Source organism: Hemicordylus capensis, chromosome 2, assembly GCF_027244095.1.
Source record: "Hemicordylus capensis ecotype Gifberg chromosome 2, rHemCap1.1.pri, whole genome shotgun sequence".
Lineage (NCBI taxonomy): Eukaryota > Metazoa > Chordata > Lepidosauria > Squamata > Cordylidae > Hemicordylus > Hemicordylus capensis.
In genome coordinates, this window is record NC_069658.1 from 59714569 (window position 1) to 59739170 (window position 24602).

Genomic DNA, 24602 nt, shown 5'->3' on the forward strand with positions numbered 1-24602 from the left:
GTTGGCTTGCATGTGCTTGAAAACAGCATTCTGTAATCTTTAATAGTCAGAATTATATATTGTATTCCACACTATGAGCAGTATTAAACTAATTCCCCCCCCAGTAACTCAAAATGGCTAGATCAGGCCGAGGAAGAGGACGGACTGCCTTTACATTCAACATTGAAGCTATTGGCTTTGCTAAAGGTGAAGTTCTACCTGAAACTGTACTTGGACCTTCTCCATTGTATCCTGTAAGTACATAGCAAGTGGCCAGAATTGCAGACCATTCACTGTTTTTCAGTTCACTTCATTTGGGTATAGCATTGTACTTCCATGCCATATATAAATAATGACACAACAGCAAGAGTATAAAAAAAATCCTACTAATGTTAATTTAGACTGGAAAACAATGAGTCACAGCCATAGCCATCTTGTAGAAGTGAGCAAGGCCTTAAGATATATTGCAGTACAAAATGATAAAACACTTAAGATACAGAGTATCTTATGTTTGAAGTTATTTGATTTTTAGAACAGCTTGAATGCAGTGGAAAAAAAATCAAGTCTTTGTCAGTCATGTATGTGCCTTTGTATTTGTTGACTAGAGTTTTAGAATTCAGGAGCTAACTTAATTCTTAATGAAAATTTAGTAGGAACTGGCTGCACATTTTCCTGTTTCTCTTTCTCTTCACAAGTAAAGATGCTACACAGAGGCAAGCAACCTTGACTCTCCAGTTGTTGTTGAACTACAACTCCCTTCGTCCACAGCCATATTGTGGAAGTTCAGCAACACCTGGAGAGCCAAGATTGCCTACATGGGCTGAAGACCTGCTCCTATCTCACTGTAACAAAGTTGAAAATCCAGGGAAAGAGTATGAATAGTTTGCTGGAATGGGGGAGAGTCTTAAGAACATGAAGACCTTCTTTTCAGGAATTTTGATCCTAGAAAGGCGGGGAAAAGCCTTCTCTGCGGTCTTCAGAATGAAGATACAGCACATGTGCTTTTCTTTAGAACAGAACAACGTGCATGGAATTGCTACACACTGTTAGATTGACCCCCTTCCTCGCATTCTGCTTAATGTGATAGAGGTCCTCAGTATACCGAGTTTATATGAAGTGTAGGTGAGGTCTGTAATATATAGGTTGACTGAGATGGAGATCCTTTGTCTGCCCAAAGCATAAGATCCATGTAGTATTCAACAAGTTGTTCTTGGAGCAACTAATCAGCCTACTTTCCTTTCACTGTCTCTACAACTGGACTCAATTTGGTTCAAATCAAGGTCCACAAGTTAGATCTCTTGCACCTCAAATATTCATGCATCCGCCATCTTGGATCGGGGTAGATGTCATCATTACAAACTATGCCATTGAGGTGTCCCTGTGTGTCACTCACTACAACTGTACCATATTTGGTTCATTCAAGTCAGTCAGACAGTCCTCAAGTTAGTGTGCTTGTGCCTCAAAAGTTCACATGCCCACCATCTTGGATTGGGGTGGATGACATCATCACAAACTGTGCTGTTGAGGTGTCCCTATGTATCCCTACAACTGTACCCAATTTGGTTCATTTTGTTTCAGGCCTTGCGAAGTTGATAGCAGGAGACACACGCACCGAATGCCGGGTGATTTCATGAGCTTACTAGAAAGTAGGCTAAAAATGAATATATAAGTGCAATCTCTGCTTCAGTTAAATATATGTTCCTATCTTCTTCATGGTGCCCTTTGCAGGGTCTACAGCAGTGTTTCCAAACTGGTGTGCTGTGCTGATTTACTCTGAGTCAGCTCCAAAAATGAGTTTAAACTTGCTTCTTTTGGACCTGACTCACCCTATAATGCATCACGAAGGGCACATCCCTCTCTTGCACAACAGGAGGGATGCAAGGAATGATTGCCAGCCTCATAGCATGACAGAGGAAAGAAGTGAAAATAAATCAATAATGTGTGGCAGCCTTGCACCTCCAATCATAATAAAGTGTGTCTGTGTTGAGGGAACAGTTTGATTTTCTTTTCATTTTAATTGTGCCTCTGGATGAAAAAGGTTGGGAAAACAGAACAGAGAGAGTCTCTTTTCAAGTTCATCCCTCTGTAGAAGAGAATTCCTAAATGATTGTTTTTGATGCAACACACTGAAGATGCATCCGCATCTCCATTGCTGTTTTTTAATCTCTTGCTATTACAAATTAGTAACCAGATTAGTTTGTAGCAGTAGTATAATAGTGCTCTTGCACTTTCAAAACAAATACAGGCAAACTTCATTATCTGTGGGTTCAGCACTCAGAGTTTCACGTATCCACAGTTGGAGAATAGGCACCCGGTGTACACGGTGGAGGACCCCATGGCACTCGTGTATCTGTGGGTCAGGGTGGTGGCAGTACCTTTAAAAAACTGTGGTGAGGATGGCAGCAGAGACAGTGCGCGTGTGCTGAGAGGCCCCAAATGGGCTGCAGACCAGCCGTGTGATCATTTGGGAGGGAGGCAGGGAAGGAGAAAGAGTCCTTGCTGCTGCCTCTGTCGCCATCCCCACTGCTGCGGCTGCCTCCACAGCCATCTCCGTAGTTTTAAAAAGTGCCGGCGTGATCATTTGGGAGGGAGGCGGGGAGGAAGAAGGAGTCCCTGCTGCTGCCTCCACCGCACAGCGATGGTTCTAAAAGATACCACCTCCGAGAACTCAACCCCCCCACCATCCTCATTGCCTCAGTGGATCAGTATTCATGGTTACCATATCCATGGTTGTAAAATGGAACAGAACCCCTGCAAATATCAATCTTTTCCTGTGGGTTTTTTATGGCATGACCTTTAGCTGTTCCCTATGTTATCAAATGTACAGGAGGACGATGTTGAGTCGACAGTTACAACTCTAGTTTAAGCTAGTATTTGTAGTTTGTGTAGAGGTGTGGCTGCAATGGACAACCCACCCCCACCCCAGTGATTAGGAAAAGCCAATCGCACACATGCTCATGGTGCATGCATGTCCTTATCACATGTGCAAGGACCAGTAGACAAAGTATCATCCGTTCCCATGTCCTGTTTTCAGTCTGCAATTTTTTGCACTTCTCTCCCTCTCCTTCTCCCCACAACACTCTTTCTTTTAAATCATTGGGATTGCATCATTTCAGTCCCTTGCTGTGTCTGCAGACTCTAATATGAACTGATAAAAAAGATGGGGGATGTGACATAAATTCTTAGTGGTTGGCTCCTTGCTCGGTGGGTGAGCTTGCCCTGCTTTGTACATGGAGGGGATCGTGTGAGGCATTTTCTGTCTTCCTGAACATGTTTATGAAAAAAAGATTAATCCACTCTGTTGACAGTACGCATATTATGTTTATTATATTACTGCATAATGCACACAGACAACAGATTTCAAACCAATGCCACTGAAAACTGGAGAAGATGAAGACTACCTTTTGGCTTTGAAACAAGAGTTTAGAGCATCTATGAAAAGGACACCTTATTTTGTGGCCCAAACAGATGAAGATCAAGGTTTGTCTGATGTGTCATTTTATTAAGGAATGATTTTATATAGAAACGTTGCTGTAATATAATTATTCAGATTTAATGCTGTGTTACTAGTAGCAGAATTGGTGAAGTAGCCATTATTGGACAAGGGGGGACAAATGTTCCTGGGCCGCGGCGGTCTGGGCGCAGCCAAGATGCTCCCTCACTCTTTCCCCAGGGCACCCCCTTCCTCCCCTTTCCACACCCAGGCAGAGAATGAAGCATTTGCTGGCTGGGAGCACAAGGCACAGCTTGGAATGGCTCCATGTGAGGGAGAGAGAGCACCCAGTAGCTGGAGAACGAAGCACTGGCTGGGAGCGGGCAAGGGGCCACATAGCCCCCTTTCTGAGTGCTGGCCATACCCCCTGCATCAGCGTGTGTCTGACATCAATATAGGGGTTGTGACTGGTTTGTGTGTGAGAGGCCAGCAGCTAGCCCTCTATAATCCTGAGCCGAATGCATAATTCCTTTAAAATCTTTGACAAACCTAGAAGTTATATCCTCTAACATTTAAACTTGCTCCTTAACCTCAGAGGTTTTGAAAGTATAGCAGTAAGTCTGAAGCATAGTCTTGTTTATTTTTGCTGCTTAAGTTGAAAGGCTAATCTCTGGCACTGATAATGTTCTGAGACTCATCCCTGTTGTTAATGGAAGTGCCCTAGGATGATTGGTGAACACCCCAAAATTGTGTTTGGGTCTTGTGTGGGGAAATTAGCTCAGAGTGGAGCAGTTCCACATCAGAAAAAATTTAGTGCAAAGTATTGGTTACAGGGAAATGACTGGCAGAGAGAGAGAGAAAGATGTTCAAAAACAGAGCAGGTTTTATTTGATGGTAAGGGTACAATAACATAAGAACAGCCCTGCTGGATCAGGCCCAAGGCCCATCTAGTCCAGCATCCTGTTTCGCACAGTGGCCCACCAGATGCTGCTGGAAGCCACAGGCAGGAGTTGAGGGCATGCCCTCCCTCCTGCTGTTACTCCCCTGCAACTGGTACTCAGAGGAATCCTGCCTTTGAGGCTGGAGGTGGCCCACAGCCCTCCAACTAGGAGCCGTTGATAGACCTCTCCTCCATGAAGTTATCCAAACCCCTCTTAAAGCCATCCAGGTTGTTGGCTGTCACCACATCCTGTGGCAGAGAGTTCCAGAAGTGGATCACGCGTTGTGTGAAAAGGTACTTCCATTTGTTGGTCCTAGATTTCCTGGCAGTCAATTTCATGGGATGACCCCTGATTCTGGTGTTATGTGAGGGGGGGGGGATTTCTCTCTATTCACTTTCTCCACACCATGCATGATTTTATAGACCTCTATCATGTCTCCCCACGGTCGTCTTTTTTCTAAACTAAAAAGCCCCAGGTGTTGTAGTCTTGCCTCATAAGAAAAGTGCTCTAGGCCCCTGATCATCTTGGTTGTCCTCTTCTGTACCTTTTCCAGTTCTACTATGTCCTTTTTCAGATGTGGTGACCAGAATTGTACGCAGTACTCCAGGTGTGGTTGCACCATCACTTTGTATAAGGCCATTATAATATTAGCAGTTTTATTTTCAGTCTCCTTCATAATGATCCCTAGCATGGAATTTGCCTTTTTCACAGCTACCGCACATTGAGTTGACACTTTCAACAAGCTGTTCACCATGACCCCAAGATCCCTCTCCTGGTCAGTCACTGACAGCTTAGATCCCATCAGCGTATAAGTGAAGTTGGGGTTTTTCGTCCCAATGTGCATCACCTTACAGTTGCCAACATTGAACCACATTTGCCACTTTGTTGCCCACTCCCCAAGTCTGGAGAGATCCTTTTGGAGCTCCTTACAATCAGTTTTGGATTTCACTACCTGAAAGAGTTTGGTATCATCTGCAAATCTGGCCACCTCGCTGCTTACCCCTGCTTCTAGATCATTTATAAATACATTAAAAAGCACCGGTCCCAGTCCCCTTCTTGATCCCTGGGGACCCCACTTCTTACTTCCCTCCATTGTGAAAACTCTCCATTTATACCTACCCTCTGTTTCCTGTCTTTCAACCAGTTAGCAATCCACACATGTTTTTGTCCCCTTATCCCATGACCCCTAAGTTTTCTCCAGAGTCTTTGATGAGAAACTTTGTCAAAAGCTTTTTGGAAGTCTGGGTATACTATGTCAACTGGATCACCTTGATCCACACACTTGTTGACATTCTCAAAGAACTTCAAAAGTTTGATGAGGCAAGATTTACCTTTGTAGAAGCCATGCTGGTTCACTCCCAACAGGGCATGTTTTTCTATGTGCTTTACAATTTTATCCTTTAGGATGCTTTCCATCAATTTGCCTGGAACGGACGTTAAGCTAACTGGCCTGTAATTTCCCAGATCGCCCCAGATCCCTCTTTGAAAATCGGTGTTACATTTGCTACTTTCCAGTCCTCTGATATAGAGCTTTATCGCAGGGATAGGTTATATATTTTAGCAAGGATGTTGGCAATGGAGTAAGAGAGTCACTTAAAGCAGTGTTGTTACTAGAAATACGCTACAAGATTAAACATACAACTGCTAAGAGGAAATTTAGCTTAGTGTCCAAATTAAAGTAGCTTCTCGGCTGGCCAGAGAAACAGGCTCTCAGATTTTAGAGAGAAGAAACAAGGATAGATGGCTCCTAGACTGGGGCGCAGCAGTTATCACACAACCTTGTTTCTTCCTTTAGTGGTGGTTGAATCCTTGTAGCTCAGGAGCAACTGAAGGACCTCTTTCCTGAGGGATCGATCGGGAAACAGCAAGCGGCAGCAAAGAATCAAGAGGTCTAGTTTGCAGGGATAGATCCAAAGGGCATCTATTCTCATGAAGCCAGCTCCAGGAGGTAGCAAGGAGAGCTGTGCAGATTGGATCTGGCAAAGGATTCATTCTAGGGCCTGGAAGCGAAGGTGGCCTGCAGAGCAAAACACGGCCAAGTGGTATCCAAATGTCCACTGCAGCGTTCAAGTAATGGGTGACTCCAAAATGTGGAAACCAAGTGAGGGGCACTGGAGACCAAGGGGAGTACAGTTGCTCAAGCAACCAGGGGCAGTTAAAGCTCAAATCGTGTTCTGAGGGGACATTCATGTTCTTTCTTTTTGAATAGGGCACTTGCGGGGAATCTCAAAAGATCCCATTGTTTGTTGTGCTGTGTTACAACACAGTGCTTGAATAGGTCAATGCAAATAGAGTGATTGAATGTGCAAACACAGTAACTCTTTTTGGTTGGAAAAACTTAGTAAACTAATCAGTTTTTTAATGGGTACATCTCCCAGTTCCTATTCCTTGCTAGCCTTCTTTTGATAAGGAGGGAATGCGCATTTGCGGAGCCTTATCTGACTTCCCTGCTAAGGTAATTGTTTTTAGCTCATTTCATTCATTCATTCATTTGATTTCTATACCACCCTTCCAAAAATGGCTCAGAGCAGTTTACACAGAAAAATAATAAATAAATAAATTAGATGGCTCCCTGTCCCCAAAGGGCTCACAATCTAAAAAGAAACATAAGATAGACACCAGCAACAGTCACTGGAGATACTGTGCTGGGGGTGGATAGGGCCAGTTACTCTCCCCCTGCTAAATAAGGAGAATCACCACGGTTAAAGGTGCCTCTTTGCCCCGTTAGCAGGGGTTTATCTAAATTATATATCTTAATTTAGGGCCAGTTGGATAGGGCCAGATTTGAGACATCTTTGGAGGGAAGGTAAACCAAAGGAGGGTCAATCATGCAGAGGGACCTTGAACGGAGTTAACGTTTGCGAATTAACTTCGGGAGTCTACTTAGGTATCCCAGCATAGGGAAGGTGCAAGACTAGTTCACTTACAGTTTGGCTTTTTGGCAGCTATTAAATCTGGCCATAACTGTCGCATTGCCTACTAAGTGACCGTTCCCCAATATGCCAACATATGGAGAGCTCGTGATGCTGTAAGGCTCCTGAGCATGTCAAAAGTGAGACCCATACACCTGTGCATTCCTCTCTCTCCTTCTGTCGTTTATTTATGTTATGTTATGTTTTTATACCACCTTTCATTAAAAACAATCCCAAGGTGGTTTACAAAACATTTAAAACAATATAAGATTATAAAAATTGCACAATAAATGTATTAAATTGGAATATAAAAATACAAATCTAAATCTATGTTTTAAAAAATATGCTCAGTATGACCATAAAATACAGAGCAGCAGCAACAAAAACAAGGAAAGGAAAGATTGTGACGTCGAGTCAGTGTTGACTCCTGGCAACCACAGAATCATGTAGTTTTCTTGGTAGAATACAGGAGTGGTTTACCATTGCCTTCCTCCCACGCAGTATGAGCTGATGCCTTTGCCATTGTCACTGAAGTGAGCATCTGCTTCCAGCACCTTCCTATACTGCTGTTGCCCGATATAGGTGATTACAAAAATATATTTACTAGGTACAATCTGGGAAACACACTGGTGAGGATTTGAACTAACAGCCTCTTGCTCCCTAGGCAAGTTGCTGCCCCGTGTGCCAGAAACACTCATATTAAAGCCTGGGTGAAAGGCCAGGACTTAACTGGCTTTCTAAAAACTGTGATGGAGACTGAGGATCAGATGCCCACCAGGAGAGCGTTCCAAAGTCTGGGGGCAATAACAGAGAAGGCCCTCTCCTGCATGCACAACAGCTGAGCCTCCCTCATGTGCAGCAAGAAAGCTTTTGCTTACAACTTCAAAGTAAACCACAGTTCTACATATGAATTTGGTAGGAATATAGGAAGCTGCCATATACTGAGTCAGACCATTGGTCCATCTAGCTCAGTATGGTCTTCACAGACTGGCAGCGGCTTCTCCAAGGTTGCAGGAAGGAATCTCAGCCCTATCTTGGAGATGTCAGGGAGGAACCTTGGAACCTTCTGCTCTTCCCAGAGCAGCTCAGTACTCACACATCCAGTCTCCCATTCATATGCAACCATAGCAGACCCTACTTAGTTAAGGGGACAAGTCATGCTTGCTACCACAAGACCAGCTCTGTACTTCAAACCACAGTTAGGGAAAATAAACGATTCAAACTGTGGTTTCAAAGCATGAAACTATGTACTGCAGAACTGTGGCTTCGTTCAAAACAAAAGTTAAAAGCTTTCAGAAGCTCATTTTCATAGCAGGAAACCATGATGCGTCCCATTACTTCTGAACCGAGACCTTGTCATGGCTGCTGGGGGACCGTCTTTTGCTAAGCAGATTGCTTGCTAATAATAAGACGTAGTGGGTTGATTTTCCATGAATGAGAGCTAATGACTAGACATATCCTGAATGGATCATTTTCTTGCAAGATACAGTCTGAAAACAGTGGTGGATACTAGGCAAGGAAAGAAGGCAGTTTGAATTTGAATGGTGGCTTTGAGAGAACTGCGAGTTGGCTGAAATGCACCTTGGAATTCATATGCTCTCCTAGGGACTCTGGTGCAGGCTCCACAGCTGTGTGGTCTACTGTAGAAGTCTGCTTTGTTTTGCTTTGCTTGTATATCTGTAAATTTACAAAGTTACAATTCACATTTGTTCATGTCCAAGGAAATTAAATATTATAGCACTACCATTGGATTTCATGCTGCTCAAGGAAGTAGGGAGTGTGTAACATGTATTTTCTCAGTCACCTTCTTGATCAAAAAGCTGGCATCCTCCTTGCAATTGTAATATAGCTAATATTGCTTACCAGTGTCCTGCTCCTTCCTTTACCCAATCATTCAGGGATGGAACTGTACTTTCTGTGTCATAAAGCTGCTTCGGGGCTTCCATCACATCTGCCAGTTGCAGCACATGTTGGAGAATTCCAATATACCCTTATTTTCATATTTAAGGTGGTATCACTGCCCATCTATTGGTGCATAAGACCATGGAGGCATTCAGTGTGGTGATATAACTTTCCAAGACACACTCCATCCCTTTTTGTGGCACATGACATACTAATACGTCCCGATACATCATTTGGGGACTGACTGTGAACATACTTCAGAGACAAAACGTTTTGCATTCTAAACTGTCATTTCTGACAGACAGAATAGGGATTTGTGGGTCTAATGTTGAGAGTTTTAAGATTTAAATGCATATTTGTTATCAATGCAGTGAGAGGGTGTTTTTCTGAAAAGAATAATGCTTGTATCGTGCTTCAGTAGAGATTCAATTTCTGTACTAATTTTTTCTACAGTAGGTCTGTAGTCTTCAAACTAAACATCTCTACATTTTTTATTGTCTCCTAGGAGTTGAAAAGTACAGCAAAAAATACTTGCAGACAGATCAAGAGGATCTAGAATGGACCCCAGGTAAAAAAAAAAGAGAGAGAGAGAGTAAACTGCTGTAGTGACTAGGCTCCACTCCCTCTAAAAGTTAACTGAAAGTGAGCTCTGTCTTGACTGACAGGCTGGTGAACTCCAGGGCTCAGCCAATCAGCACACCAGGTGAGTGGGACCTAGAGAGCTGTTGCCAGGAAGAAGGGAGTTCTTTGTCAGAAGAAGCTAGGCTGGAGGTACACACAGTGACATGTGGTAATTGAGTTTGCTGCAACAGGATGACTGCAGCTCTTGGAAGATAGAACTGCAGGGGCTTGATTCTCAACAGGTGTTTGATGAGTTCAGGGGAAAGAAGCCTGGGCTTTGGCTTCAGGAAGGTTAATTTAGAGAAAAGTTTGTTTAGTCAGACTTTGGGTTAGAAGCTTCTATTTCTTTGTGTGTGTGCTCTGCATATTTTGGATTTATTAGATTTGGATTTATTATGGATTATTAAGTCTCCAATTAGATTTGCAGTTGCTTAACATCGTATTTGCCTTGTTTAGGTTTCTGACTCACCCAGTCTTGAGTGACAATGTTTTAAAATATTTATATAGCTAGTTCTTTCCTCCCTTCATCTCAACCACACTCATAGTTGCTAAGTCTTATTACAATTTTCTGGAGAAAGAAGTGTTTTAAAGAACTCAATTAGGAATATCTTTATAGTTGCCTGTCACTCTTATTTCAAAGATGGTGGGGATTATGAGGAAGCTACTCTACTGACTGCCATTGTAATGTGACGTTAGTTTGTCTCAAATATGTCACCACCACCCCACTTGGGGCCTTGTAGGTCAAAATCAATATCCTGAATAGTGCCTAAAAGGCTGTGAGGGTAACGCGCATCACAACTGAATTGAGTTCCTCTGTTATGTGAAACCAGGTCAGACGGGACACTTAGTTGTCCCTTATCAGGCGGTGAGCCATCTGACCTTTGTCAGTTGCAACCTGCCAACTATCTTCAAGGGCAGCTCTGCTTATTGAGGTTTGTTGTAGTCCACTATGAGCTTGATGCCAAAAAGATTATTTTTCAGCATTTGATCGTGACATTGGGAACAAAGTTGTTTAAGGTTCATGTATCCTGATCAGCGGTTTGGACTAGGAGGCATTCATGGCTCCTTCTAGTTCTAAAATCCCATGATTCTGTGCATATAATTCCTTGAGAAGTTCAAAGTGCTTTCCAGTTCCTCCATAGTAATCTGTATGAGTGCCATGCCTAACTTAATTTTTACACAGAACCACATTGTATCATGCAGTAATATGGGAAGGACCAGGAAGGATGATGGCTGCAGCCAATGTTCTCTAGTCCACAATGAAGAGTCGCCTGGATCCTTCCTTTGACAATGAAATCCTGAAGTCCTCTGTAGTCACAAAATATGAGAATGTGTGCTGTAATTTATCCTGTTCGTCCCCCCTCCCGCCTTTGTCTTTTCTCTGTGCCTTTGTTTCAACATAACTAAAACTTGCCCCTTAAATATAATTAACTACCATAAGTGGCATTATGCTGTTCAATTTCCATGTGTTTATGCAGGCTTGACTTGAGATCTGCACATGTAGATCTATTCAACTCAGGGGCAGTGTTCCCTTAAAAAAAAAAATCATTTTTGTGCAGAATGAGTTTTGTTCTGAGTGTTGGTATCAAGGCAGTGTGTGTGCACATGCATTCAAAGTGGAGCCTTCCTGATTCAACCCAAGCGGGATCTAAAATTAACTGAGTGGATATCAAAAAAAACTTGTGAGCACGCACACATGCACAACCCTTAGAAGGAACACTGCTCAGGGGAACTGTTCTTGTATTAAAATTGTTCAAAGGCTTAGGGTTTATTGCAGTAGTTGTCAGTTCCTGTACATTAAAGGCATTTCAATCAAAACATAATTAAAGTATTAATGTATTTTTTTTGAAGACTGGAGAAGACTCCCAAGAGAGATGAAACCAAGGAAAAAGATTAAGAGAGGTAACTTTTGCATATTAAACAGTATTCTATACTTTCTCTTTTTGGAATCCAGATTACTTGTTTTATAGGATTTTTGACCACCCCTTACGTTGTTGGAATTTGCAACAGTGTTGGTTTTTGTTTTGTACTCTAATTTCTTCAGGTAGAGATGTGATGTGATGTTGGATGGCAGAGAGAAAAGGGGATATATATTACATTCTTTCTTTCTTTCTTTCTTTCTTTCTTTCTTTCTTTCTTTCTTTCTTTATTTATTTATTTATTTATTTATTTAAGATTCCTTTTAATATTTATGTTTTACTTTGGTGTTGGTTTTGTAAGTGATTAATCTGTGATGTTGAAATATCATATATTTAGTGATAGGTACTCTGGGAAAGTATTCAACAAAATTATGTTCTTTTTTTCTTCCTTGCATCATTTGAAACTTCTCTATTTCTAGAATCTGCTGGAATAAGAGGAGGCTAAATTCCCCCCCACAGGTTACTGGGAATTGCAAAGAGTGGCTGACATGTTGCTCAGTGAAATTCTGGCAGTTCTGAACTGTCTGCACTCACGCAATCTCTTTAAAACCAGCGGACTAGATGTATAGGCATCTGACTAACTACAATACCTCAACATACTTTGGGAGGAGAGCTGGTTTTGTGGTAGCAAGCATGAATTGCCCCCTTTGCTAAGAAGGGTCTGCCTTGGCTTGTATTTGAATGGGAGACTACATGTTGGGAGCACCACAAGCTATTCCCTTTGGGCATGGGGCTGCTCTGGGAAAAGCATCTACATGCTTGCATGCAGAAAGTTCCTAGTTACCTCCCTGGCATCTCCACAAAGAGAGACTCCTGCCTGTAATCTTGGAGAAGCTGTTGCCAGTCTGGGTAGACAGTACTGAGCTAGATGGCCCAATGGTTTGACTCCGTATAAAGCAACATCCTGTGTACTTATGTTCCTACTGATCTTGTACAGATACTTAAACTTTCACATTTACACCTCTGAGACACATTATTTCCAATGTAAGTGCAGTTGTGCCAGTTTGAATATTTCTTCAAGAGTGCTCATGACAAAACTGCTGGGGTTTTTTAGGCATCCACTGTGGTATGGGCACTTCAGAACCATCTTTTTTTTCTGTGCAACATACCAGCCTGTGGTTTGACTGCTTCATTGGTTTCTAAACTGGGAACTATATAACATACCTTATTCATTATGTAAATTGTAAACTGCCCAGAGACAGTAGTTTGGGGCAGTCTACAAATCTGATAATTCAGTAATCCAAAAACCTTTGGTTTAAAATGAGTAAAGCTGCTTTACATTTTCACTCGTACCTTAAAAGAATGGAATTGGCAAGTTAAGATGCCCATCTAATTGCACCATATAAGCTGTAAAGACTTTGAACGGTATGATGGCTTTAGAAATGAGACTCCATGCACCCACACTTTGCCTTGATCAGAGATGCATCAGGCAGAAATTCATCCGTGGCATCTCTAGGAAGTGATTAGGGAAACTGCACCTATTAAATGTCTGGGCAGTGAGTCAGCTGCCATGTTCATTGTGGGCAGCACTGTGGGCACTAACTTCAAACTTGCTACTGCATAGACTCTGTAAGCACTATAAGTGCCTTTTTCTGCCTCTTATAACCCAACTTTGAGGATCAATTGCAAAATAACGATCGATTGGATCCCAGGGGGTTATACAAAAAGCATTTTTTCTGGCATGCAATCTAAAGGCTGAAACTATGTAAAGGACTACAAACTCATTTCAAATAGCACTTCCTTCGTCTGAAAATATGTTCCCAACCCTTAAACCCCTGTTCAAAAGAGAAAAACTTTAAATTGTTTTATCTAAGCCATTTTCTAACAGATCTTCACCAAATTTGCAGGGGAGGTGTCTCATCACCTTGTGAATGTGTGCTGATGACCAGGCAGATCGGACAAATGGTTTTGATTTTTTAAGCAATAGAATGTTCAGGGTTTATAATGGTGGAACATTGAAAACACTCCAGCTTAACTATACTGGGGCTATTGTGCCAGTATAATGATTAAAAGAAATATATCATGTATGAATTCTGGAGAGTACAAGGATAAGAGGTTTTTACTTCAGCAGGTGGAAAATTGAAAAAGGCAAAAACTACAGCATCCAAAATAGCAGCATCCAAAACTAATGTGGATGTATTGAAAAAGATAGAGGTAAGACCTGCTCTATGTTTGTCCAAACTTCTCATGTACGTGCTTTACAAATACAAGTTTATACTAGTATTTCTCGTGTGCGTAGAGGTGAAGTTGAGATGAACTCGCCCAGCCCCCATTTGATTAGGGGGAAGTACACTGGGATGTGTGGAAGGACATGAATGCTCACAGCATGTGTACATCCTGACCGTGTGTGGTGGGCTGGGCAGACAAAATATAGTCCAACCCAGCCCTTTATTGGAAATAGGTCTTCATTGTTAACAGAGATGTGAAAAAGAGATTAACCTTTATAGCAATAGCAATAGCACTTACATTTATATACCGCTCTATAGCTGGAGCTCTCTAAGCGGTTTACAATGATTTAGCATATTGCCCCCAACATTCTGGGTACTTATTTTACCGACCTCGGAAGGATGGAAGGCTGAGTCAACCTTGAGCCCCTTGGTCAGGATTGAACTTGTAACCTCTGGTTACAGGGCGGCAGTTTTACCACTGCGCCACCAGGGGCTCTTTTTTTAATATAGAACCTGAAAGAAAAATACAAAAGAGCTTTAGGGCTAATGCAGCAATTTAGGGTATTTTCACATAACGGTGAAGTGCTCCAGTTTCTCTTAATTGGCTTGGAGATGATTTTATAGTATGGCATGTGACAGGATGGCAATCAGGATGACTAAACACTGAGAAACAGCAAGCCTTGGACAGTGGTAGGCCTCCTGATGCTCTTCAAGTCAAATAATGCTACCAAACCAATATAGTTAAATGGAGAAAAGATGCTAGTGTGTTCAAGAGAAGTGGAGGGTTTCAGTGGGATCCCTTTGGGGATGGAGAATCTGTTAAAGGGACCCTGATTTCAGATTGTAGTTTGTGAACAAAGCATAGTTAGAACTAATCACAGATTCCCGAGTTCAGATGATATGCAAAGCTGGGCTTTTACTGCTTAATTTAAAAGTGGAAGGTTCAGTATCCTCGTTCAGCATGTAAAGGAGGAGCATGAGAGCCTGCAGCTTTCCAGGACGTGTCCACAAGGCAGGAAATCATGGTTTCCTCGTACACCTGAATTGGGCCAAAGTCTGCAGTCTTATGCATGCTTACCTGGGAGTACCCCGGTTTATGAAGGACCTATTTCTAATTAAACATGCGAAGAAGCACCTTTCAAAGCAGCAATTCTCTTATATTTAGCAGTGGGAGAGCAACTGGCCCTAACCAACCCCAGCACAGCATCCCTCCAGTGGCTGCTGCTGGTGTCTTTCTTATGTTTCTTTTTTAGATTGTGAGCCCTTTGGGGACAGAGAACCATCTTATTTATTTATTATTTATTTTTCTTTGGAAACTCTAGTGGTGGTGATGGTGGTAGTAAGATTACATTGTAAGGAGCACCTTACAATGGACACAACAAATCTAGGAAAAGGACACAAAAAATCTAGGTTAATTTGTTGTGGTTCATTCCCTATTCTGAAAATGACTAGCACTATATTTATGTTATGGAGAAATCACCTTTTTGTGTGAACCATTAATTGTTTATATCTCCTGTTCTGGAATGAAGATGGTGTGGCTGGTCTACTAGGGTTGGTTTATGCTAGGTTTGAAGAGACCGTAGGTCGCCTCATGTATTTATTCTAAAGCAGGGTTTCTTAGCGATTGGTCCCCAGATGATGTTGGGCTACAACTCCCATCATCCCTAGCCACAAAGGCCATGGCTGGGGATGATGGGAGTTGTAGTCTAATACCATCTGGGGAGCCAATGTTAAGAAATGTATATATACATAGAAGTGTGTGTGTGTGTGTGTGTGTGTGTGTATATGGAAATATATTAAATAAGAAGCCCTGTTCTAGAGGTATGTGGATAATAAAGAGGGCAGACAGTAGTAGAAAGAGTTAAACCACTCAGGAGAAGCTGCTGAGGGCAGACTGGTGATCTGCAGCAGTTTTTAAGGGGGTTTCCTGGGCAGTGGTTGTATCATGCTGCTTGCATTAGCCAAGAATTCTTTTAGCAACTTAAGCACTTTGCTGAGTTTATTTGTTAAACAAACAAAAAAGAACCCCTCAGCTGGAAATTCAAATGTTGTAGTGTTGATCATTTTAACAGGACTTGGAAAAGAAAGGAGATGAAGAAAAGTCAGATGAGGAGGAAAAGGAAAAAAAGAAAGAAAGAGACAAAGAGGATGAGGAAGAGGGAGAAGAGCCAGAAGAATATGACGAAGAGGAGCATGAAGAGGTATTGCCTTTATAAAAAAAAAAATCTAGCAGATTATTTTAGAAACAAATCTGGTAGCCAGTAGTTGTTATAGCATTGGGCTAGGATCAGGGAGGACAGAGTTCAAATCCCCATTCAGCCATGAAACTTACTAGGTGATTCTGAGCCAATCACTCATCTCTCAGCCTAACCTATCTCACAGGGTGGTTGTGAGGATAAACATAACCATGTACACTGCTCTGGGCTCCTTGGAGGAAGAGAGATATACACATAACAGCACCAACAACAAACCTTCCCTATGTCAGGCTGTGATTGGAATATCTACAATAAATCTGGCTCACTCTAAGGTCACTGTCACAACCCGGACTTACCTGGCCTGGTGAGGGCTGGGGGAAAGTCAGGACAATGATTACTACTTATTTACTGCTATTCAACAAAAGTTTCCAAAGTGGTTTACATAGAGAAATAAAAATAAAGATGGCTCCCTCTCCCCAAAGGGCTCACAATCTAAAAAGAAACATAAGATAGACACCACTAACAGCCACTGGAGGGGTGCTGTGCTGGGGCTGGATAGGGCCAGTTGCTCTCCCCCTGCTCTATAAAGAGAATCACTACTTTTAAAAGCTGCTTATTTGCTCAGTTAGCAGGAGCCTTCTTGATCTGCACACGACCAGCACCGCTCCCAAGCTTTCCATCACCGCACACCCACATGAGGAGCATGCAGCAGCTCTGGGAGCAGGGGAAAGCAGGCTGCGGCCTCCCACAGGGTACTGTGCAAGAAGGGAAGTGCTTTGGGGGATTTCCCCACTGCCAGGCTCTCTAGCCACACGACCAGGGACTGAGGTAGAAGGGCATGCTACCACCATGCTTGTAAAAAGCCGGGGAGAAAACTTGGGCTACCCAGTGGGACTTCACCAGAATTGGGCCTGATCTTGGCATTCAACATGAACAGCCTTACCCAGTTAGGGCTGCTTGTGTGAACAACCCCTATGCAGTTTCCACAAGTGATGCTTCAATTTCTCACATTAAATTAAGGAATGACATTGGTTAGAATGTAGACTAATTTCAAAATGGCTCTCTGCGACTTTCTGTATTCCATTGACAATTTATGGGGGTGACCTACTGGAGGTTAAAAGTCCTGCTCTTGTTGCTTATGGAAACACCCTGTAACTGTGACCCTAAGCATACCTGCTTGGGTAGTAAGATGTACTGAAACTTATACAATTCACTTTCACGTAAAACCTTTTTAGGATCGGGAGGCATGTTTTAGCTTGACCAAATAATGCTAGGGTTGTGGTGAGTTTAATGTAGAAGAATCCTTGTTGGATCCCTTAGTAACTCCAAATTGTTGGTTAGAGGTGGACAATTGTAATGGAGCAAAGTTCACTTAGTTTGTGAAAGCTAGAGCACAGTTAAGTTTGCATTTATATTTCTCTTGCATTCATATTGCTGTTTTTATGTGCTCTCAATCTGTCTCAAATTCTCAGCAGCACAAGTGATGCCCTTTATAATGCTACTTTTTATTACACTGCTACATAGTGTAATTGATGCAGGTTGAAAAATGTAGTGTTGAGATTTGAGATGCTATAGAGATTTTCTACAGGTACAAAATCAGTATCTTGCCTTTTTCATCATAAGAACAGCCCTGATGGATCAGGCCCAAGGCCCATCTAATCCAGGATCCTGTTTCACACAGTGGCCCACCAGATGCCGCTGGAAGCCTACAGGCAGGAGTTGAGGGCATGCCCTCTCCTATCTATCTAAAAAAGGAAAGTTGCATTCCCTGTAACTATGGAGACATTTTTTATCTCTCATTTACTTTCAAATATTTATTTATTAGAAAACAACATATATGGTATAGAATTGTCCCCATATTGTGACTTGTAAGAGGGCAGGATCTCTTGTTGGAGATGGTGTTCCAGTGCATCGACCCTTTGCACCAACTATACTAATGACCACTAGGTGCATTGGGAGTAGAGATAGTGAGTAAGGTTCTCCCTAACTGTTCTACCTGTCTCTACTCTATGGCCCCTGATATTACTCTTCAGGTATTTCCTGTTGAGCTTCACAATCCTTCCTTTCCTCTTAGAGAGTAGATTGAAACATCCACTAGTGGAGGGAGGCCAGCGGTGGCCCGTGCCCTACGTCTGACATCAGATGCGGGCGGTTAGCCACGCCCCCACATCAGACGTGGGGGGGGGCATGGTTTAGGTCTAGATTGAGGCCAGCGCTGCATTTGCAGCGTGGGTTTCCCTTTAAGGCAGGGAAAGCCTCTCCTGGCTCCATTGTAAACACAGCGCTGACCATTTAACTCCTGAACGGGGCCACGGGGCCCCATTTGGGAGCTAAACCACACACCCCTGCACGTCAGACGCAGGGGGCGTGTTAGGGCCGTGAAGTGCCCTGAGGGGCGGCGGCCTAGGTTGTTTGAACCCAGTCGCCCAATGGTGGCTATGCCGCTGGAAACATCTCTCTCCCTCCTTAACTGTTCATTATGTAGTCCTTTAGATTAGGATTAGGTCTTTCCTATCCAAGTGTATTCAACCAATAAATGCTTAGTATTTAGTTCTACAAGTTTCTCCATGTGTTTACTCTAAATAGCTGCAACAACTAAACTCTGTGTTTAACTACACTGTAACTGGAGTATGTGCTCTTCCCTAGTGCTCTGCTGTTTACCTACTGGGGGTAAAATTAACAACCCTCAACATCTCTCTCTCTCTCTCTCTCTCTCTCTCTCTCTCTCTCTCTCTCTCTTATGGAAAGAATATAATTAGTGGGCTCTGAAGTATAGCTTTCCACTACCATCACTGATTTTAATTAAGAAAATAGCCTCTACAATTATTTACCACTGGGGTTATCACATGGATCTACTAATCCATGTGAGTTCTGCCAGTTACAACCAGTGTTCCCTCTAATTTTTAGAATCAGTGAGTGGAAAGAGATTTGTCCTGGGTGGCAGTATCAAGGCAGTATGCGCAAGTCAGTCAGTCGCTCTCTCTCTCTCTCGCATGCACAAATGTAGTTTGGAAGTAATGTGAAGCACGGTGTGCAAAACCTTTTAACCGCCTCTTTTTTAGCCCAGCAGGGGCGTCTCCACCTCCCGTCCTCATTCCCCCTCCCCTTCCCCAGCTCTGGTCTCTCCACTGCTGCCTCTCATCGTCCCCAGCTCTGGTCTCTCCACCTCCTGTCCCCCCTACCCCTAGTCTTTCTGGGCTGCCAGGGGGAGCCACTGCCACTGCCTCCCATCCTCCATCCTCCTCCATCTGCAGATCTTGACAGAAGCCTCACGAGATCTGCAGCCGGAACTGGAGGAGGAGGAGGCATCAGCGCGGCAGCAACGACAACCCTGCCCGGGAGAGAGGTGACGGTCAAATGCATCCCAGAGTGGGGGGGGGGGGGGCGGGGGCGGGAATGGGTTGCTGGGCAGTTGGGCGGCCATGGCAGGTGCAGCAGAGACTGTGCACCCGCCAGAAACTGCTGCTCGGGGGCCTAGGGGTCGGTGAGTATACCTTAGAGCAGGGATTCTCAACATTGGGTCCCCAGATGTTATTGGACTTCAGCTCCCATAATCCCCAACCAAAGGCCACTAGGGCTGGGGATTATGGGAGTTGAAGTCCAATAACGTCTGGGGACCCAACATTGAGAATCCCTGCCTTAGAGAGAATAGTGGTTACAACTTTGGGCTTGGATTGCACTTTATGTACACATAACTGTGCATTTTGGTACTGTCTATGCCAAGTTGGATTTACAGCACCTTGACTAATACGTTGTCCTTCAGGAGAATGACTACATTGCTTCATATTTTGAAGACGGAGATGACTATGCAGCTGATAGTGATGACAATATGGACGAAGCAACTTACTGATATTACTTAAGGTTTCAAGAATGGAAAATACCACCTGGAGAGGACCTGAGGATACAGCTGCATTATAAGAAGTTATGGCAGATAATAGAGCCTTTGAAGACTTTGATAAACACATCTTTCAGTGACACATGAAAGTAATAACCTAATAGTATTTTCCCAATAGAAGGGATGGTCGATTGTAGTGGCAGAGTACTGAGCTGGTCCAATATGCTCCGCATACCCATGCTACCTTTTTGTGAATTAATGTATAGAAATGTTATGTGCCACTAAAGTAACTTTGGGGTCTGAGTACTATATGATTTTGGCTTATGCAATTGTGGTATGAAGAGAGAAGTTCAAATTCTTTTCTTTGCTAGCCCAATTCTTGCCTTAAAACTCTTTTTAAACTAAAAGTAGGATCTGGGATGGTACTGTATGATCACAAGGTGTAGGTCTGTCTGTTACATCTGCATTTCATTCTTTCTTTAAAAAAAAAAAAACTGCCCCATAAAATGTTTGGGATAAGCACTACTGTTTAAAACAAGCTAATAAAACATGCACTAAATTTTCAGTTATTGGATGTGAGATCAAAACTTAGTTGTCTAGACTGATTTAATCTTAGCCAGTAAAAGCCAGTAGTGCTTCCAGGAAACCCTGAGCCTTACCCTGGCTCAGTAATTCCATTCTCCTGGGAATTGAATTACTCCACAGTTGAAGAGCAAGCATGCAGTGGCCTTGCTGTATGGATCATATAGTCAAAGAGATTGAATGTGGCAAAATGTGCCGTCAAGTCTGTCGACTCCTGACAACCACAGAGCTCTGTGGTTGTCTTTGGTAGAATACAGGAGGGGTTTACCATTGCCTCTTCCTTTGCAGTATGAGGTGATGCCTTTCAGCATTTTCCTATATCACTGCTGCTTGATATAGGTGTTGCCCATAGTCAGGGAAACATACCAGCTAGGATTTGAACCGGCAGCCTCTAGCTTGCGAATCAAGTTATTTCCCCACTGCACCATTAGGTGGCTGATTGAATATGAGTGGGAGTCAAATATGAATTTCCTTATTTTCACAGACATACATGCCCATTGTGTACTCATTCTTATATACTATTAACCACATACCTAAACATTACTGAATGTCTGTATTGAGTTGACAATATTGTCACTGGCAAGCAGTTCTCTCTGTCAGCTTGCACCACAGTTGAAGTGCCATTACATAAGAGCAGCCCTGCTGAATCAGGCCCAAGGCCTAATCCAACATCCTGTTTCCCCACAGTGGCCCACCAGATGCCTCTGAGAAGCCTACAGGCAAGAGGTGACGGCGTGCCCACCTTCGTGTGGTTGTTCCCCCTGCATCTGGTATTTAGAGGCATCTTGCCCCTTAGGCTAGGTTTTTACTATCTGAGTGAGTTAAACCAAGTGAAATTTACCATAGCATATGTGTACAATATAGGGACAGTTTATTTTAAGAGTGGACAAGTGGTGTGAACTGTTCAGAAATGGCCATGCAAGTATAATGGATGAATATCACCTGTGCAAGCTGGTGCATAAATGCAGTGTGTAATCAGCTGTTTATCAAAAACTTGTTCTCTTATGGAATTAAGACCCTTGTCAGTTGTTGGGATAAATATGTTCAGATAGAAATGGTTACACTGACAAATAGTGGATGTTCATGTTTTTAAGAAGTTTGTGTTTAAGGAGAGGAGAGCTGGTCTTGTGGTAGCAAGCATGACTTGTCTCTTTGCTAAGCAGGGATTTCATATGGTTGCATATGAATGGGAGACTAGATGTGTGAGTACTGAGCTGCTCTGGGAAGAGCAGAAGGTTCCAAGGTTCCTCCCTGGCATCTCCAAGATAGGGCTGAGATTCCTTCCTGCAACCTTGGAGAAGCTGCTGCCAGTCTGCGTAGACCATACTGAGCTAGGTGGACCTAAGGTCTGACTCAGTATATGGCAGCTTCCTATATTCCTACCAAATTCATATGTAGAACTGTGGTTTACTTTGAAGTTGTAAGCAAAAGCTTTCTTGCTGCACATGAGGGAGGCTCAGCTGTTGTGCATGCAGGAGAGGCCTTCTTGATTATTGCCCCAACGATCTTTAGGTATAGCCTCTGATGCAAATGAATTTCCATTAGGTGTAATCGCTCTGTATTGCTTCCTCTGCGACCCCAGTGGAATCGTGCAAATAAGAACCAAAGCATGTTAAAACCTGCATATTCAATTCTACCTGAAAATGTACAAAATGTAGGGGTCATTACAGGGTTGTGCACCTGCACTATAAATCAGTGAGTAATTTACTGACTAGCAATCTTGAGCAATCCAGGTTTGCTGCTCATGGAAACTCTGCCCATAATGGTTACGGTGCTTCCCCTTTTAGACAAACAGAGCCATAATTGAGCTGCTGGCAGCAGGGGTGAGTGACAACAGTGGGGAGGGACCTCTCCACTTTCGGCACTCTAACATTTGAAGAGGGCTTAAGAAGGATAGAATCTGAAGGCTGATGATGCATGTGTCATATTTTACTAGGCAGCTCTCATACAGATTCAGATATCTGTAAAACATAGGTTTTCAATCCAAATAGGTCAGGTTTTCCCTCATGACTCCAGATGCTTGTCAGCATTCTCCTTCATTTCTATAGGAAAGTTGCAAGGCTGTCAGTCAAAGCTTCTTCTGAATTTACTTTTGAGTATGGAGAATTTCTTTGATAAGAGTTTAGTCGGATAGTGACTTGTCAAAATACTGATTCATAAAATCTATGCAATTAGATCTACACACTAAACTTGAGAAGTTTCTTCAGTAGCAGCTCTCCTTGTAGCATGACTTAACATTTGGGGAGGTTTTAAAAGCAGGGTGTAACTTGTCAAATTAAAGTTCTGCTGTCTTGTTGGTGTTGACACCTGGTGACCACAGAGCCATATAGTTTTCTTTGGTAGAACACAGGAGGGGTTTACCATTATCTCCCAGGCAGTATGAGATGATGCCTTTCAGCGTCTTCCTATATCACTGCTGCCTGATATAGGTGTTTCCTGTAGTCTGGGAAACATACCAGCGGGGATTTATTCGAGTAACCTCTTGTTCCCTAGGCAGGTTACTTCCCTGCTGTGCCATTAGGTGGTAATGTCAGAGCCTGCTGTTCAATGTAAAACATACAAATGTTTGTACACAAAACTTTGCCTAAATTTGATCTTTGGATTAAAGCTTCTCTTTAGAAGACTGTATAGGATAATCATATGCAAGGCTTACTGCCAATTCATCACTCAACAGATTTTTTTTAAAAAAACTCTTTATTTTCAAATTCTAGATATCAGAAAAGTACAAACTAACACTTATTTTACAAATTTAAGTTTTATAAAATATTATGCAAACATTTGACAGTATTCCTTAAAATAATTTAAATATGTTTATTCATATGGTTCCATGATGCAATATACACAGATCAAAAGGTAACTGTCTGACCAACCATGTGTTATATTTAGAAACCTAGCATCCAGATTCTGAATATGTCCCATTCACTTTATTGGGACTTTAACACTTAAGGCTACAATTGAACACAAGCTTATTTGAGCTTGTCCCTCTTAAAATAGGACTCAATTCAAAGTAAAACCATGTTTGAGTCTTGGCTGTTAAGTGTGCATTATAACTGAGATGCAAGTCATGAGCTTTCAATAGGTTGCACAATTAAATGATGTAACAAACTCCAAGTTTTCTGTACCTTTTTGAAATTTTTTACTTTGCAGTTACTCTTTGCTGAATCAAACTACTGAGAAGGTGAGATCAGGTTATTTGTTGCACCCTTTTGTCTGGTTTTAAAGCAAAACCACAGGATCACCACACAAGAATGGTTCAGAAGTCTGCGAGATACTTTGGAAAAGAATGCACAGAGCAACAGCAGATATGAAAGGAAATAAATTGTAGCTTAAATAAAATCCTTAATATCACTGCAAGTTTCACTAACAATATTTCAAAGTATTCTAAACATGCACACACAGTGTTACAGAGGCTGGTAGTAACTTAGAAGAAACCTGTTTCCATTTCATGAGCATACAGTTTTTGCAAAATACGAGGTTAAATTGTAGAGATAAGGCACAGACTTCTGACCTATGAAGAAAGAAACCCGAGATGGTATTTTTGGTATATAGTACTATGCGGATATGTTTATTTTGGAGCCCGTATGCACCAAATCTCCAAATGTCTTAATTCAGACTATAATTTATAGCTGTGATATCCCAACTAGTGCCTGTTAGAAAAAGGGCATCTCCAGCATAAGTCGTTCAGAAATGGTACCTTAGCTAGATGGGAGTTTTCTCTTTGGTGCTGGTTTAGCCAACTGGCTGAAGAATTCAGCATCTTCTCTGTTCATCTTCCGATTGTCCAATGAAAGCTCCTAGCTATATTTACAGAAATGGCCCATATGTAGTTTCCTTTCTCATTATCTTTGCATTCCCAATCTTTTGCTTGAATTTTGTTTCTCTTGTAGTCAGGTACACAAGTGATCACTAAAAGACTAAACAAATTTCTTTAGCATGGGATGGAAAGCACATCTTAGGATAGTTTCAGGTTATAACTGCTAAAGTAAAGCCAAGTAGCTAAGAGAAGCTAGAGCCTGGCAGGGAATGCAACTGGAAGTGGTACTTAATTTCAAAGAACCTTAAAGGAATCAGCCATCATTATCTAGGCTAGATATGTGGCAACTCTAGTCACATAT

General features: G+C 42.4%; 1 protein-coding gene across 3 annotated transcripts in view; it reads left to right on the plus strand.

Moving 5' to 3' along the window:
* The window catches only part of POLR3G (RNA polymerase III subunit G), a 46883-nt gene extending 26675 nt beyond the window's left edge, over positions 1 to 20208 (plus strand). For 2 of the 3 annotated variants that reach the window (XM_053304056.1, XM_053304055.1), the window contains exons 2-8: positions 105 to 233; positions 3330 to 3459; positions 9673 to 9735; positions 11640 to 11690; positions 13776 to 13861; positions 15948 to 16076; positions 19834 to 20208. In XM_053304056.1, coding sequence (XP_053160031.1) covers positions 114 to 233; positions 3330 to 3459; positions 9673 to 9735; positions 11640 to 11690; positions 13776 to 13861; positions 15948 to 16076; positions 19834 to 19920 — 666 coding nt within the window. In that variant the 5' untranslated portion in view covers positions 105 to 113 and the 3' untranslated portion in view covers positions 19921 to 20208. The remainder of the gene's footprint in view (positions 1 to 104; positions 234 to 3329; positions 3460 to 9672; positions 9736 to 11639; positions 11691 to 13775; positions 13862 to 15947; positions 16077 to 19833) is intronic. The other variant, XM_053304057.1, reaches the window with a different exon arrangement.
* Positions 20209 to 24602: the final 4394 nt, after the last annotated feature.